Here is an 18,939-nt window from a genome sequence, read left to right as displayed (position 1 = left end):
GCCTGTTCCGCTTCATGGGCCTGGCCCTCCATCCCTCCCCCAGTTCCGCCTCCACTCCATCACCTTCCTGGACTTGTTGGGTTTTGTTTGTATTTGTTTGGGCGTCTGGAGCCGCCCTTAGAGGTGGGGGATATGTAATGTGGGGTTTGGTGTTTGGGTTTGTGAACAACACAGCTGTACCTCCGACTAGAATGTCCAACAAAACGTCCGAATAATCAAAAACCGGAAAAATATTGTCTGGGAAGTGCTGCTTAATGTTAAGGAGTTCGTCTCTGGTAAAACGTATAGAAGAAGAATGACAAAACACAGAACAAACAAACAAAAACAATAGAAGAATCGCAGAGCTCAGCGTCCTGGCTGCCATTTGTGGCGCCATCGTGACCCGAACAATAAGAGTATGTAACAAATTAGAGTATTTTATTTTTATGTTGGTGCAAAGTATTTTTTTTTTCAGTGCATCCTGGTGGCTGTTTCTCACACAAAGCTTTCGAAGTCTCTTTTCGAAGAACAGACTGGTTGGTTAAAATTGTACTGTTAGTCATAAGACTGTGGTTTTGAGCCACGATCCATTCCAATCCTTGTGAGCTATCGCCACTGTGCTCTTGAGCAAAGAAATGAACCTTCTGCTTGATCAAGGTGAATTTCAAGGTGTGTGCTGTAAGTTGCTTTGGATAAAAGCATCCATACTTGTAACTAAACTACAGATTTGTGCTCTCCAGGGAGTGCAAGGCATCTCTTTTTAATGTGTTATGCTTGTTGAATTAAATTCTATCAGGTTTCCCAAATGTTACATCATAAATATGCAAACCCTTTTTTCTCTTGTGGTCACAATTCTTTTGAAAGAATTGAAAGAAGAGTACTTTTTCTGTCAACATTAGTTTAACTCACAATCAAAGCTTATACAATACAGTTTATTGCAGAGAGAGAGAGAGAGAAGTTTCCTGCATGATCCCATTAGTAAGAACAAGACTATCAGTCTATAGAAACAGTCTATCTGAAAGACAGTTAAATATTATTACCTTTTTTTGTGATATATTTAGACATGGTTTCACAGTAGTATAAAGTGAGGAGCTCTTATAATACCTGGAGAGAGTTAACTATTAGTATTCTCATTCATTTCAGTGTCAGTGGCCTGGATGGTGCATGCAAGTCCCAGAAGTACATGTTTGGTAATTAGGCATCTTTGCTCATGGGCACTTAGGTATGGATACATGTGACTAATCATTGTCAATCTGCAGGAAAATTACACCCAATTCTGATTGGGTGATGGCAACACAAGAAAGTACACATTCCCAAACCCTTTACTAACAACTTTCCTGTAGTGTGACATAAAAGGCAGTTAAGACACTTTTAAGAGCACTTCATATTAAATCATATTGCAAATAAAACATTTTTGTCATTTCTAGATATTTGCCTCCAAATACACTTTGCACTTTGATATTTGCAATGAATGTGCACTTACAGGGCCCTATTTTAACAATCTAAGCACATGGCGCAGATGCACTTAGGGTGTGTCCGAATCCACTTTTGCTAGATTAACAATGGGGGGAAAAAAATGGTTGGCGCACCAGGCGCATGGTCCAAAAGGGTTGTACCTATTACTCCAAAGAGAAAGGAAAAAATGAAATCGCATCATATGACCCCTTTAAAGAGTCACTGGCTAACGTCATTGCATAGGAAACAGTATCAATGCGTCCTCACTATTGCAGTTGAGTGCTTTCACAACATGAAAAAAGGTAATTTTCAGACAAAGCATTATGAAATCATTTACTTACAGTTTGTGATGCAGCTGCAGTCAGATCTAGTACCACTTCATCTTTCAACACCATGACACTGTGTCTCGTTTACAAAACAAAATACTCCGAACAATCCTCAGACATGATCTGGGACTGGGATGCCATTAAAAAAAATCTACTTGTTCCTTACAGTGAGATCCTTCCAATATTTGTACTAAGACGAGCTGTTTAAACCAGACGCATCAAAGCAAAAAAAAATTTCACTGCATTTGTCCTCTTGATGACAGATTTAAGCACAAGCACTATGTCAGAAAGCGAATGTGCATCTGTATACTGTATCCATTTTAGACAAGATGGCAGCAGTGATTGTAATTTCTATTTGCTTTTGACGTGACGCGACGCTCACATTCAGCGTAATCAAGTCGTGTGTTAGCTGGGTCAAGCCATTAAGCAACTAAACGCCAGTGGGCAGGGCCTTCTCACGGCGCGGTAAGGGAACACACCGTGTAAACAAGGGTCTGGGTCCAAATGCAGGTCTTTATTAACTTAAGGGAAAACAAAGTAAAAACCAAAACGGAAACACAAACAGATATCAGAATCTGACAACAGGCTCAGAACAGAAACAGGAATATGACACAACTACGGCCACTTAGTGCTTGCATCAGTGGTAGAGGGGGACCTGGGGACTGGGGCAGAGCCGGCGGGATGGGCACCCAGGGCAGAACCAGCGGCCACCACAGCGGTGTGTGTGGAGCTGCCGCCTTGGAAAGGGCAATGGTGGGCTCCGCCGCTTCGTGAGCCCCAGAGGCGAGCACTGTCGCTTTGGGAAAACCAGAGGCGAGTTCCACCACCTTGGAGGAAGTGCGAGCGGATCTGTGAGCGGACACCGCCGCCTCGGGGGAACTGAGAGCGGACACCGCCGCCTCGGGGGAACTGAGAGCGGACACCGCCGCCTCGGGGGAACTGAGAGCGGACACCGCCGCCTCGGGGGAACTGAGAGCGGACACCGCCGCCTCGGGGGAACTGCGAGCGGACACCGCCATTTCAGGAGGCTTGTGAGCGGGCACCGCTGTCTCGGAGGAACAGTGTGTGGGCGCCGGCGCTTCTGGAGCTTTGTGAGCGTACGCTGCCTCCTCGGGGGAACTGTGAACGGACACCGCCGCCTCGGGGGAACTGTGAGCGGGCTCCGCAGCTTCGGGAAGGCCTAAAACAAGCTCTGCCCCCTCAAAGGAAACATCAGCGGCCTCCGCCGCTTCGGGAAGGCCTGAAGCGAGCCCCGCCGCCTCAGAGGGATCATCAGCGGGTTCTGTAGCTTCATGAAGGCCAGAAGCGAGCCCCGCCGCCTCATAGGAAACATCAGCGGGCTCCGCAGCTTCGGGAAGGCCTAAAACAAGCTCTGCCCCCTCGAAGGAAACATCAGCGGCCTCCGCCGCTTCAGGAAGGCCTGAAGCGAGCTCCGCTGCCTCGGAGGGATCATCAGCGGGCTCCGCAGCTTCGTGAAGGCCAGAAGCGAGCCCCGCCACCTCAGAGGGAACATTAGCGGACTCCGCTGCTTCGGGAAGGCCAGAAGCGAGCCCCGCCACCTCAGAGGGAACATTAGCGGACTCCGCTGCTTCGGGAAGGCCAGAAGCGAGCCCCGCCACCTCAGAGGGAACATTAGCGGACTCCGCTGCTTCGGGAAGGCCAGAAGCGAGCCCCGCCGCCTCAGAGGGAACATCAGCGGGCTCCGCTGCTTCGGGAAGGCCAGAAGCGAGCCCCGCCACCACAGAGGGAACATCAGCGGGCTCCGCTGCTTCGGGAAGGCCTGACACGAGCTCTGCTGCCTCGGAGGGATCATCAGCGGGCTGCGCCGCTTCGGGAAGGCCAGAAGCGAGCCCCGCCGCCTTGAATGGAACATCAGTGGGCTCCACCACTTCGGGAAGGCCGGAAGCAAGCCCCGCGTCCTCGGGGGAACTGTGAGCAGACACCACCGCTTCTGGAGCTTTGTGAGCGGACACCGCTGCCTCAGGGGAACTGTGAGCAGACACTGCCACCTCAGGGGCTCTGCGAGCAGACCACGCCGCTCGCACCGACATCAGCGGAGGTCCCTGCATGCTGCGTATCAGCCCACGACGCTCCAGGAACGGGCGTGAGGTACTGGGTGCGGCATACGAGGCCTCTGACGACCCTTGGATTGCCGCTTCGGGAGAACTGTGAGCAGGCTCCGCAGCTAACTCCACCCTGATGGCTGAGCTGCTCAACTGCAGAGCCAGGTTGATGTAGTCCTCCAGCGCCTCCTCGGGGTGCCAGAATGGCATAAGGGATTTGAAGGGCTCGGTTAGGCCACCCCAGAAAAAGACCATTAAACAGGTCCTCTCCGTAGCCGACTGGCGAGCCACTCCCACGAAGTCCCTGGCGTAATCCTCAATGCACCGGTCTCACTGGCGGACGTTGAGGAACTTTCCTGCTGGACCCATGTTTGGCTGATTATTCTGTCACGGCGCGGTAAGGGAACACACCGTGTAAACAAGGGTCTGGGTCCAAATGCAGGTCTTTATTAACTTAAGGGAAAACAAAGTAAAAACCAAAACGGAAACACAAACAGATATCAGAATCTGACAACAGGCTCAGAACAGAAACAGGAATATGACACAACTAAGGCCACTTAGTGCTTGCATCAGTCCACATATCAACAACTAATAATCAGCCCAGAGAGGCGTAGGGAAGGAGTATAAATAGCCATCAGGATGGGCAACAGCTGTGTGAGTGTGAGTAGGTGAACAGGTGTGTGGAGTCAAGGTAAAGGAGTCCGGGAGGATGGGAAATGGCGACCTCTGGCGGTGAGAGGGAGAAACACCAGACCCAGACCCCTGACAGGCCTATGGTGAGAAGATGACTATTCGTCGATGTCTTGCTATGGAGGGAGTGTTTATGCAAATGTTTGTGCCCGGGAGATGCCATCTTGCACCTCAGATCCGAAACGAGCTTGATTAAATAAATGATTTGTTTATAATGAGGAGGATGTTTTAAGCTATGAAACTTGCATGATGTTTTAATGGTACAAAGACATAAAGATCAAGATCAAGGCAAATTTGATTTCTCATGTCACGACCCCTTTAATATAACTTTAAACTATAAAACATTTTCATTTAATTGTAAATAAGATGCATGCAATTAAGTATCTGAAAACATTACATTTGTTTCACACTTAAGTATTTTCTTTTAAATGATATTATTTCTGTGATAAGTAGCCTTTTGAAAGTATGCTAAAGAAAATTATTTTTTTTCACAAGGGTAGGCTTTAATAATTTAAAGCAAATAAAGATGTCTGGAGCTCTTTGGAGGTTCAGACCTGACCTGATCAGTTGGTTGCATGGCTGATATTTTAGGTGGTGGCCTGGTGGGGTACCTCAGCATGGGAGATAAATGCATGTGGTGTGCAGTAGCAGCATTCTCTCTGCGTGTGTGTAGACAGATACACTTAAGACTGAGAAAGGCCTTAAGGTGACAACTTGAATCACTTATGTTAGCTGCTAGTTTAATACAGGGAAACCACCACAATGTCACTCTTGTGTTCTCTACTCTGAGGACTTGGCAATCTTTGTACACTATCACATTTTGAATATCACAAACTACAAATTACAATAGGTTTGATTTCAATGTCAAATGATTAAAAATGTAATAATTCATGGACTTAATACATAGACTTAGAATAATAACATTAAACAGTTCTGATCCTTTGATTGGTTGAGCAGTGTACCAAGAGTGCTGATATACAATGGTGATTTAAGTTTCACTGTTTTTATCACTACGCATGTCTGTGTTCCAGACAGACTGTCAGCTTGTGCATCAGTGATGGTGATTCGTTCAAAACACTAATTCAGTCAGGAGCTAAATTAGTCATTGAACTATTCATTCATCCGTTTTGTAAACTTTTGTAACTACTCATTCATCCGTTCCATTATGGCTGAATCACTGAACCATTCATTCAAATGATTATTTCAAAAACGCTGATTCATTCAGAAATGAGTCAATTGACTGTCTGACTGAGTGAGTCATTGAACGATTCACTTAGCTGATTTGTTCAAAAAAGTAATTCAGAAACAAACAAGTGACTGTCTGTGTCCGAAAGCAGAGTAGGTACTTCTTTGAGCAAGTAATAAAATATTATATATATTATATATCTTTATCAGGGGTGTCCAATCCTGCTTCTGGAAGGCCAACATCCTGCAAATTTGAACACTGAAGGTGTTTCACACCGCAAGCTTGAGCTTTGCGTCAGTTTTGCGTCAACTTCACATCAGCGTAACTACATCGTCACTGCAGCTGCAGACTCGCGAGAGTATTCACACTGGAAGTGTTTGTACAGCATCACAGCAGCGGCTTCAAAGCTACATACTTCTTTACAAAGACTGCTTTTAGAAATTGGCCATTTATAAACTTGATAGTCTTGAAAGTTTGTTAACAGGGGGATTCACGTTAACATGTGGATTTGCATGTAAATGGTAAACAACAAACACAACCAAGAAAACAGCTCCGATCATGTAGTTCCAGTCATACTTTGATATAGAATGTGCGGTTTATAATGTTTTTTAAAAATTTTTTTTATAATACACCATTCACATACACTTTCACCCAAACTGAATAATTAAAAACACGTTCAAAAGGGTAAATCTTCTATACATATTTGATTTTTCTTTTTTGACACACTCCAATTCTTGTTAAAACACACAAGACATGCTTATTCTTTGCATTTTAACACTTTTTGTGTGAAATCATATTTGTTTTGTTCATCAAAAGTGAGCTTTCATTTTAATTGAGCATGAACAGTGCAGCAAAAACAGACTCGGCGTCGAAACATTCCTTCACTGCTGCTCATGCAACGACCTGCTTGATGCTCTTATTTGTCACTGAAAAACATATACACTGCTCACATTTGCGGTGTGAAAGCAGCTGAACAAACCAGAAACAGGTTTGAACAACCCTGTTCTATATATTATAAATGAGTGTAGTACAGTATGAATGTAATCCAGACGTACCAATTTTTCCTGTTGTCATGTTAACATGTATTTAAATCTAGCTACTGCATTCAACTGATTCATTGAAAATCTATGTCCTTCTTACATAAACAACTTTTTATAATTCCCCTCAGCCATTGCTAGTAATGCAAGGTTTTTGAATTAGTAACAGAAGCTTGAATTCATCTAGCAACTAGAGTTTATGAAAGGTTCAAATCACATTGTTCGCATTCGCTGAAGCAAAAGTTATTTTCTTTCCAATATTAAAATGCTAATTATACAGGATTTTAATGACTTGAGTGTAAGTAAATGTTGACAGAAATCTCATTTTAACCACCTTGTGTAAAGTAATGTAATCTCTGAAAAAAGATTGAAGTTTTTTTCTGCCAGATAAATGCTGTCATGAACCTCTAGATGGTGCAGGCTGATGATATTCACAGTGTTAAACTACTTGGCACAAGCTGATTGGTTCATGTTGCATACGCATGCCAGTAAGCTTACTGCTTTACATTTTAATGGCTGGTTAGCATTCTCTAGAGCATTTTGCAGCGCACTTTCAGAGTTTCTCTGAAATCCTTCACCTTCCCCAGCTCCACCTGTATAGATCTGCTACAGGTTATTATATATGCTACTTGTACAGCAGCAGTATGTCTTAAATACTCAAAGCCCCATATGCATTGGCAGTAGCAAGTTCCTGTACTTGCTTTTCAACAGCAGCAATAATCTACAACAACAGCAATATCCAGCAGCATGGCAGATCTATTCCGCCAAGACCAAGCAGATTAACATTGTCATATCTATTACCCTGCTGAAATCTTTTGAGAGTTGTCATGATATAAATAAAGTTGAGACTAATCTAGTAAAACTTCTCACATTTAATGTCCTTCTCTTTATTTCCAGACCAGCAGTATTCCCCCTGGTCACCATCCCGAGATTTCAATGAGGATAGTAGCCTCACTCCACCCAGGAACATGAAGGGCTTATCAGGTGGTCGTGCACCGCACCAGATTCCCACACTGCCCCCGTGTGGACTGGCGGAGTGCGAGCATCTCCATGACCTGCATGGCATGCATGTGTCCGATCTGCGCCACTCCTACCTGCTCAGCCCCACGGAGACCTGCGCCATGGACTTCCATCATCGTCTTTCCCCCCGCAGCTCCATTCACTCCGACTGCATGATCATGTCACCCGTGGCGCTAACTTCCACTGCCCCCGCCGACCACGTCTCCAGCAGCACCTTTCCCAGAATGCACTACAGTTCGCTGTACTATGACCCAGCTGCCCGGGAAGACTGTGCAGCCATCACCACCTCAGCCACATCCGCCGCCGTCGCTGCTGCAACATCTGCCTCTCACCACGTCAGCAGCAAAAGCAACCGCATCCCCGCAAACCTGCTGGACCAGTTCGAAAAACAGCTTCCACTTCATCGTGACGGCTTCCACACACTCCAGTACCAACGCACATCTGCCGCCACTGGTGGGGAGCAGCGGAGTGAGAGCCCCGGTCGCATCCGACACCTGGTGCACTCCGTCCAAAAGCTCTTCACCAAGTCCCACTCACTGGAGGGATCGTCCAAGATGAATGGCACCAAAGGTGACAGTGGAGGTGGGGGAAGCCATCACCATCACCACGGCAATCATCACTCATCCAAGCATGGCAGCAGGCGCAGTAAAAGCAAGGAGCGCAGGCACCGGTCAGGGACAGGGGGCTGGTGGAGCTCGGATGACAACCTAGACAGCGACAGCACCTACCGCACGGCCAGCGCCTTGAGCCGCCACCATCATGGTCACAGTTTCCCAGAATCCATGCACACTCACTTTGGAGACCACTCTCTCAAAACCTCCAAAAGCAACAATGACGTCAAGTGTTCGGCCTGCGAGGGCTTGTCCATGGCACCTGAGGGGAAGTTCATGAAGAGGAGTTCCTGGTCAACACTCACCGTCAGCCAGGCCAAAGAGGCCTACCGAAAGTCCTCCCTAAACCTAGAGAAGCCCATGATGCATCAGGACCTTAAACCATCATTCCGGTCCTCACACTACCTACAGGTGAGTCATGGCTTTCTTAAACATATCCACTTCTATCTTTGAGAAGATGATATGATGGTGCCCCAAATGCCTTTCAGAAATGAACCAGTAGTTATATGATGGGAAAGATGAACAGTTGGTTTAATGGTTTCCTTTTATATGACAGTGTCTTCATGCAGGAAATTAGTAATTTTATTGCAGGTGTTCAACGTGCGTATATCTGTTTGATTTTGGCGTAGATTTTGACAAAACATTCCCTTAGACATTGAATAATTGACAAGATGGCAATATGTTCATTTTATTAATATGTAATGAAAATCGTTTTGTGATATCCTACCTGTAGATCAAACAGTAGAGCATGGTGCAAGCAATGCCAAGGTCTTGATTTCAGTTCTGAGGAAAAGTCAGAACTGATAAAAACCTACCCTGAAATACTGGATTTTGGACCAAGGTGCGGCTACCCATAAACCTAATTAACTAAATGCTACTGAAGTGTAATTTCATGTATTTTTATTGCATTTTAGCATTGTTGCAAGGGGTATAAGCAGTTATTAGTGTAAAATCTTACACTCTCTTTTAGAGTCACTTTTCTCTATCAGGTGAACCACTGTCCTGGCGGAGCAACAGTTCAATGAGAATCCAGGCAAGTTAGTTAAATTCAGTATGTTTATGGCAAATTGCCTGAAAAACAACATATTTTGTTAAATGGCACATGTGTTTGAAAGTAACTCTATTGAGTACTGTGGTTTGTTACCAATGGTCAGACCAATTCAAGACCATTGACACACAGACTGTTTCGTCACTAGTTTAATCCCAAGGGGTGATTCATGAACTGGAGAATTACAGGGATTTCCAATCATGATGGTGCCCTTGAGCAAAGGACTTTACCCCAGGTTACTCCACGGTGATTGTTCTTATAATAAAAGTAGTCTTTGAATAAGACACACATAAACGTTTAATTTATACTGGCCCCTTAGATGATAAATCTACTGGTTTTGAGTGTCTCTAAGGAGAAACTGTCTGTTTCGTCCACTTTCTTTTTCTGAAACAGATGTGTGTGGGGCAAAATGCAATTGAATCCAGTAATTGATTATCTAGTGTTATTGTTTCAGGCCTGTGGGAACCATTGATGCCTAAGAAGGAGGGGTCAATACAAACAGGATCCGTGATGTAGTGTAAGACTGTGCCGTTAAAGCATGTAGTAGTGAACTTTTATTTGATAGATGGCTAGATGTTTGAAGCATTTTTCATCAAATAAATGATATGATATATATTTCATAAGTTTTGTTTTGTGCAATAATGCCAGAAGAAATAATTAGAGGAAATAATTAACTGCACTGGCATATACATTTTTCTGTTTTGTCGGTAAGTGCCAAAAGAGGGACTTTTATGTTGACAGTGCAGGAGCTTTTATTTTGACAGTGCAAAAAATAGCAGCATGTTTTAACAGTCAAAAATATCCATATTAGTACACCCCTGATTTCATTTAGGATATTTTAACATATCTGTCAAAACTGATCTGATTAAATCAGTTGTCGTACTGGAATGTAAGGACAATTTGAGTGCATTGCATTGTGGTATATATTATTTCACACATTGTGCTTTGTTGAATACTGCCTCTGATTCTCATTTTGAATTATGGCATGAAGCACACATAGGTCATGCTGACTGCTACACAATTATTCAACTAATAAGTTCCTGACATCTAACTGACATCTTCCTCCTTGAAGGTTAATTATGGCATAAGTACCAGTGGTCGCCTTGTTCTGAGGAGCTACTTTGTAAAAATCATCAGCACATACAGCATTGTCATGTTTGCATAGGAAAAAATTAAGCCTGTCTTCTTGCTGACCTTATTAGAGACTGTCAGTTCTAACGAGAAATGACAGTCTGGCTGAGTTGTAAGTGACATGAAACTGGATACACTCACTAATTAACCATTCAGGAATAACCGTGAACTTCAAATTTGATTTCATTATAAGTCAGCTGTGTTCCAGTGTGCTTAACCAGATAGATGTGTCTTACATGCATGGTTTGTAACCGTTTAATATGAAAACCTGTAAAGGTTAGGCTTTGTGGGAATTTAAATTAAGCTGATAAGTAAGAAATGTCCAGGCAAGCTGTGTCAGATGTTTCTTCTAAAATCCTTCTTTCCCATTGTCTAGCCTCGTAGGATGTATATGAATAGACAATTTTGGACAAGTAGTTGGTAGATAATGTATAAGCTATAAAATGCTTAAGTAAATGTATAAGCTATGAAATAAATGTATATACCACACTTAATATAAGCCTTGATATTGTGTTTTTAATACACATTCAGTTTATTAGTATCACAAAATTCTTACCTGTTTCATTTATGTATGCCTGACAAATATAGATCACATAATCAGATAAACTAAAAAATCAAGTTTATTAGTTTATTTTAAAACTGTGTAATCAAATAGATTTCTGGAACTAGAATCCACTGCCCAATTTTCAAAGTTATCAAGACAGTTTCATTAAGTTACTAGAACTTTTATTATTATTATTATTGGTTACACTTTAAAATAACTTTCATTAATAAATCATTAACAAACATTATATAATGCTAGAATAGCTAATAGCTAGAAACATGAGAGTTTGCTTGACTATGTTTACTAATATACTTCTACAGATCATTGTTTCATGTAAATTGAAATGCTTACAAATGTACTTAAGCTTTCAAATTCTGCACTTCTTGAAAATCTACACATGATTTTAGGATATGTTATACAATTATTAAAAGCTTTTGTTAATGTACAACACTTTTGCTGCTATTGAGGTGTGATACGGGTTAAGTTAAATAGGGTTAAATTCAGGTAATTTGGGACACAATTTGGCATTGAGATAACTACTTAGTAAAAAGTAATAATGATTAGTAAACGTTTATAAACATTTACAATCGATGAATAGTTTCCACTTTAGACTGAGTACTGCAAAACATGATAATTAGTTGATTAGTTAAGATGCGTAAATAGTAGAAGTCTACACAACAAATGAAGGCCAAACATATGACCTTTACAAACTGTGATTATGAGTTCATGAATAATATGTTAACATGAAGAGTTTGTGAAGTGACTAAAAATGACTAATAAAGCTATTTTTTCACAACATTTGTAAATGTAAAAAGAGCATTAGGTAATCTATGAAGTGAAGTTTAATGACATTTGTTAGTACATTAACAAATACACTTTTAATCATTGTATAAATTCTGTTAAAATCACTTGTAGATTTTTTAAATTGTACAAAGACTTAAACTACTTCAGTCTGTGTGCATTGAATTTATTTAATACATGAGTTTCACAATTTGAGTTGAATTACTGAAATAAATGAACTTTTCCACGACATTCTAATTTATTGAGATGCACCTGTATAAACTGAAAGTTAAGTGACATAATTTTTGAGTTTAATTTACACACTATTAAGTTAATTTGATGATCAAAATGTTTATGTCAACAGAACACATCAATAATATTTGAAACTTCAAAGGTTTAATTAAATCAATAAATTAGAATTTTTAACTTGCAACCATGCATTTATTTAAGTTGGTAACGGGTCTGACTCATTCTTTAGAGTGTGGATGGGAAGGCAATTCAAATACATAAATCTTAAAATCAGGCCTAAATATATTTGAGTGTGGTTTGATCTTGGAAGCATACTGTTTGATTTATTTGTTTTGTTATCTTGGCAAATCTGAGCACAGTTTGGGACATTATTCAGATCTGTTTTGAAACTCAAGATTACCAGGGCCTTCCTCTCAGCTGTACTGAAAAGACCAGTTTGGCATGAATTTCCATGCTGGTTTGCTGGTGGAGCAGCACAGCCATGTTATTCACCACCAAAATGTAGTCTGTTTTTGGTAAAGCTGATTTACCAAGGAAATCTGGGAAAGAGGAGTTCAAATGTCTTTAGCTAAACAGCCCCCTGATTACAGCCCCTCTGTGAAGTGGCACTCATTCATTTGAAACTTTATTTTGCAGTATTTGAAGATCTTAACTCCCTTATCAACTCTAACCCCTGGAGACATTTCTATCTCCCAGGAAATAGACTAAGCAAAAGGACTGAACTCAATCTGAATTTACAGTGATAGCGTGCAATCTCACACTGTGGAAACGTCTAAAAGTATTCTGCAGTCGTCATTTCAACATCTGATGGTTTTATCTCATTTAGTGGAGTTAAATCTCGATCTGCACTTCCTCACTGTCAGTGAATAATAAATGTTCATTTACAGTTTATGAGTGTGTTGTCTGTAGTGCCTCCTTGTGTTAGAATAATGTACTGAAACCCGGCTAACACTCGTCTGGAAGAAGATGAGAAGAAAATGAATGATATAAATGTCCAGTTAGAGATGTTCCCGTTTGTTCCTGTTTTACCAGATTTAAGGTTGATTTGTGTGATATACAGAGAAATGCTGAGGAATAGCAAATAGCTTTTATGCTTTTGAAATGGGAGATTCTGCTAATTGACTCATCAAAGCAGGTTTCTGTAGAGAGAATTGTGTCAGTCTTGAAATAATGAAATAAAACAAGAGCACACAGTGTGCTTAAGTTCTTTAAAATATATATATAAAAAGTGTACTTGCAGGTGATATTATATTAATGAAATAAAAGGCCACTTAAAGGGATAATTCACCCAAAAATTCACTCTATTGTGCTCAACAGAAAAAAAGAAAGAAAAAAAAGAAACTCATACCGGTTTAGAACAACTTATGACTAAATGATGACAGAATTTTTTTTTTTTGGGTGAACTATCCCTTTAAGTGGCCTTAAAGAGTGCAATTTTGTGACTATGCTTTATTTATTCATTCATTTATTTATTTATGACTTAAGTAGAATTTTAAAATTGCACTTTGTAATAATGTCACTTATTTTGATTTGTTTACTAAACTAAAACTAAAGCACATACTATAATATACTGTATTTGACTAAACTGCAATTACAAACAGGGCCGTTTGTAGCCAATTTGACGCCCTAGGCAAAATCCCTATTTCCCCCCCCAAATGATCTATATATATATATATTTATATATATAATTCTTTTCAGACACCAGTTGCTTGTCACATTCAAATTGGTTGTCATAGTAACGACAGTAATTTATGGAGATTCAGTGCACTGAGTTCCACAAATCTGGATGCATTATTTGTAAATTGACTGTTTTGCACAATTTAGTATCTGTAATATCATTGTGTTGCCACTAGATGCCTGCATAGCCCTATGTAACAATCCCTAGTGACTAAGACATTGCACATAATTTACACATAAATCACACATAAATTAATTTTATTACATTTTGATTTGGATACTATATACTATACTACTACATATTGTTTAGATATTATCAATGGCTACTTTTTTGTCATTATCTATTTTTTGTTCAATTTTTTTGTTGTTGTTTCTTGAAACATTGATTTAAAGTGTCAGTTATTGCATTATTATTTCAGTCAAACCTAGAAACCCCCTTCGTTACCCCAAACTACATATAAAAGCTTTATAAGTGGCATAAAAGTAACCAATGCAGCTACTTAATCATTTGCTACTCGTTAACGCGTTAACGTCCCCTTTAAATAATGTGACGCTCTGACCTCTACGACGCTGCTCCCATTAAGCGCTGTTGGAAGTGAATGAATTGAGCATTTCGACACCTCCGCAAGGATGCAATTAACTCGACTAAGCGGTCTAATAAAGGATGTATTGATCTTGTGAATTAGCGAATTTTACTATACAAATATTTTTTAATTGGATGTTAAAGTTTATATGGGAATATTACATGACACGCTGATCCTTTAACAATGCATTGGCGCAAAAAACGCACACCTTTTGGACAAATCTGCCACAAATATTTGGACAAATGTGCCACAAAAGTGCCACAAATACTGCCTAAACAAAATACTGATTTTGTGCACTTTATTTACTGTACCAATATTTTAAATTGGCCTTTGAACTTAGCTTTATTGCATGGCAAAAAAAAGTGTTACCTTGCCAAAGCACTGACAGAGCCCACTGATCTAATGGCGTTGTTGAGCGCTCCAAATGCAAACTTTGCATGCAACAATCAGGCAGCAATTGACAGCACTCTGATCTAGTGGCATACAGGCATCGTCAGATTGACAGTACTCTAGCCCAATAATGTTGGGGGATCCAGTGGGGGCGGCAGTCATATTTCAGGGTGACCGTGCCACTCTTTATCACAACCCTGCTAAAAGTGCCAGTACGTGCGCTCATTGGCGCCCCTTCAGCTGGTGGCGCCCTAGGCGACCGCCTAGCTCGCCTATGCCTAGAAACGGCCCTGATTACAAATGTGTAATTACAAGTAAATTAAAATGCATGACATACACGTTTCAATACAAATTACATCAAAGTATATTTTTATTCACCATAAATGCTTGTCAGTACATTTGAACAATATTTCAAAGACAGCAGAAGTATTACATATAAAGATGTAATGAAGTCCTTCTTAAGTAGCACAGAAAAGCACTCTTATGTTTAACTATTTACATTTAATATGAATTTAAACTATACATTTTTATTTAATTGTAAGTAACATGCAATTAAGTGTCCAAACATTATATTCAGTTCGTACTTAAGTAAATTATTTTTAAAGTATTATTTCCCTAATAAGTACTCTTTTTAAACATATGCTAAATTGTACTTTTTTTCACAAGGCATGGCAACCCTGTGGATTACGACTAATTTAATACATTCCCTTTCTTTGTAGTTCAGTGTTAAAAGTTTAATGTTTGATGCTGACTTTTTAAGAACTTAAAAGGCTCATATCATGAGGAATCTAATTTTCGTTCATCTTTTGAAATTAAAAAGCTTGATGTATTATGATAATATACTGCAATTTTCAGAACTTCCTCCCTAGTCTATTGGAACTAAACTGCAAAAATGACTGTGAACTTCACACATAGACATCACACAGATAAATGCATCAACACATCGTTGTCCAAAAAGTGACCGGTGGGAGAGGGTGGGAAATTGTAATGGTAAAAAAAAAAAATGCTAATATTATAAATTGATAAAAAAAAAAATACAGAGTATAAAAAGTATGACATGACTCTGTTGAAAGTGAAATGAAACATAGACTTATGAAAAGAGATATTATAAAACAATTTGAGGTAGAACAAGGAACCTGTTGTCTGTCACACTCTGCTGAAGAGATGAATTGGTGCTTTTCTCATGACGCCGTCTAGACATTGTCTTTGATTTTATCACAGTGATGTGCTTCAGAATCCAGTCAAGACACAGAGAACATTAAACTGCCAGCTGAATTAGTCTGACTCTGTTTAAAGGAACATTCTGGGTTCCATATCAGTCGACCACATTTGTGGCCTTATGTTGATTACCACAAAAATTATTTTGACTCACCTGTTCAAACCTTTGGCAGAGCTCTTGTTTTTAAGAACAAAAAAATTGAGGTTACGGTGAGTCACTCATAATGAAAGGGAATTGGACCTTAAGAGCAGAAATGTGAAGCCTATAATATTATTTAAGTACATTTAATTATTCTGTTAAAAACTTCTGTATTATTTGATCTGTAAAGCTGTTTAAGTAATCATTTTAACAGTTGATTTAGGCCTTTAGGCCTGTATTTTAGCTGTAAAATTGGATATAAAAGGTTTTTATTTTTCACCTTAAAATCATTTTACCCACATATTGTTTACATCTTATGTCTGTACTGCTGTGTTGAAACAGTCAAACTATCTTTGAGTTCATTTAGATTAAAAAAGTGACCAAAATGTCCAAATGGATGAATTGTTTATTCTATCCATTTCAACCAATTTGACCCAGTTAGGGCGATTTGTGACCTGATTGTGAACATGATAGGTTAGCATTATAACATTGACAGGCTGATCAGCCCAACTCAACAACTTGGAAGCATTGCCTCCTCTCATGTGACTTTGGGTTGTATTTTGCGGTTACAGTGTTCACAGTCATGCCGAAACACCACCCTTTGACACTTTTTGACCTTTGAAAATTATGGAAAATTCACATCTATTTAATACTTTTTTTATGGATAAACATCCATTGACGTGCTTGCTGGCTTACATCCAGAAATTATAATGCACTTTTAAAGGATGTAGGCGTATCTACCCACCATAATCCAGTCTGATGAAATGCTCTGTACTTACATCTACTTTTAAAAGTGATTTCATGCAGATATACAGTAGGCAGAATTTTAATGTAAATGATTCTATAGGACCATATGAGATGGAGTTCTACTGGCGATAGAGTCTACTACTCTAGTAATAATAATCTTGGGTAATCATGGCTAAATGGTGTTGATAGGCATAACAGTTGATAGGCATAACATAACATTTGCTACATTTGTTCACAGTATTCACAAATGTAGCAAATTATTTTACATCCATCCACTAGAACAAGTTTTCCCAATGGGGGTTCATGAGGGAACTTCAGAGGGTTCACATAAGAATGTAAAACTAAAATACATCAATGCGGCTCTAAAAAGAACTCTTGAAAATTTTGTTGTGATAAAGCTTAGAGTGAAATCAAATTAAATAACTGTTACATGTTCAGCTTACAGTGTTTCCAGCGTCTGAGTGCCTCGCTTCCCAGTGAATGCTGCTTCTCGTGAACTCCATGTGAGTTTAACCTACATTTTTGAGAACGCAGTGTGCTCCAGGTTCATCTTATTTATGCATTTGCAAAATTTCCAATGTTTCTGTGGATATAAGTTTACAGCATTTCACCAGTATTCCACCAAAATAAAAGTGTTGACCCAAAAATTAAGATTCTGTCATTAATTACTCACCCTCATGTTGTTCCAAACCTTTAAGACCTTCGTTCATCTTCGGAACACAGATTAAGATATTTTTTATGAAATCCAGGGGCTTTTCATAGACAGCTACGCAACTAACACAATCGAGGCCCAGAAAGGTAGTAAGGACATCATTAAAATAGTCCATGTCACATCAGTGGTTTAACCGTAATTTTATGAAGCTACGAGAATACATTGTATCAGCAAAGAAAACAAAAATAATGACTTTATTCAACAATTCTTCTCTTCCGTGTCATTCTCCACTGCATTCTAGAGAGTACATGCGTGTGATGCTGCTGACGCAGGAGCTGTTCCTTGTTTACAAGCAGAGGAATGCCCATCGTTGTGATACTCTCGTGAATGGCAGCGGAGACTGACCAGAAGAAAAGAAATCGTTGAATAAAGTCACTATTTTTGTTTTCTATGTGCACAAAAAATATTCTTGTAGTTTCATAAAATTAAGGTTGAACCACTGATGTCACATGGAGTATTTTAACGATGTCCTTACTACCTTTCTGGGCCTTGAATATGGTAATAACATCTATGTCTATGGGAGGGTCAGAGAGCTCTCGGATTTCATCAAAAATATCTTAATTTGTGTTCAGAAGATGAACGGAGGTCTTACGGGTTTGGAACGACATGAGGGTGAGTAATTAATGACAGAATTTTCATTTTTGGGTGAACTAAATCATAATGACATATCAAAATGACATAAATCTTAGCAGAGGCGGACAGTAGTGAAGTATTTTTACTTTACTCAAGTAAATTTAAAAACTATCTGTAGTTTATCAGAGTGTTTTTCTTTGGAAAACTTTACTTCACTACATTCCAAAGCATAATGTCATACTTTTTACTGCAAAATATATATATATATATATATATACTCCTTATAATTATTCAGACACCAGATATAATTTTTTATATTTTTTTACTAGTGGGTGCAGGACACTATAGTTCATTTATGTAAGTGAGGATAGCAAAATAAAGTAAACTGTGACATTTTATACCCAAAAATTCTTCATACAGTGGGCTACCAGTAAAACTGATAAAAAATTTGGGACCAAACATTATTCAGACACTTTGACCTGACCAAGTTTTGCTTAAGTGCTTTTTTCTTTAATTGCTAATGCTACCTTTTTACACCACAGACTGAACAAAATTAAGCATTGCTTAGTAATTGGTTGACCTAAATTGCTATTATCTAATTGTGTAGTTAAATTTAACAGCTGACAGGTATTCAACGTAATTAATTCTCAAAGTTATCTGACATTATCAAGATTAATTTGTTTTGACACAGTTTAACTTTGAGTTCTTGTTGTATTTTATGACCATTTTCTACCAACATCAGAGAGCCATAAACATGCAAATATGTCCTTAATTATTATA

The 18,939-nt window shown here is 39.6% G+C and overlaps 1 protein-coding gene and 1 long non-coding RNA gene across 2 annotated transcripts in view; both read left to right on the top strand.

The window, feature by feature from the left end:
- The window catches only part of LOC107751296 (disks large-associated protein 2-like), a 75,323-nt gene that overhangs the window by 45,011 nt on the left and 11,373 nt on the right, over positions 1-18,939 (top strand). The window contains exon 2 of the mRNA XM_016566978.1: positions 7,634-8,778. Within this exon, the coding sequence (XP_016422464.1) occupies positions 7,705-8,778 (1,074 nt within the window). The 5' untranslated portion in view covers positions 7,634-7,704. The remainder of the gene's footprint in view (positions 1-7,633; positions 8,779-18,939) is intronic.
- Positions 13,820-18,939, top strand: part of LOC107751294 (uncharacterized) — a 7,914-nt gene continuing 2,794 nt past the window's right edge. Inside the window, exon 1 of the long non-coding RNA XR_001641224.1 lies at positions 13,820-13,927. This is a non-coding gene — a long non-coding RNA (uncharacterized LOC107751294). The remainder of the gene's footprint in view (positions 13,928-18,939) is intronic.

The sequence above is a fragment of the Sinocyclocheilus rhinocerous genome, unplaced genomic scaffold, assembly GCF_001515625.1.
Source record: "Sinocyclocheilus rhinocerous isolate Xijiao unplaced genomic scaffold, SAMN03320098_v1.1 scaffold1132, whole genome shotgun sequence".
NCBI lineage: Eukaryota > Metazoa > Chordata > Actinopteri > Cypriniformes > Cyprinidae > Sinocyclocheilus > Sinocyclocheilus rhinocerous.
This window is presented reverse-complemented; position numbering and strand designations above follow the sequence as displayed.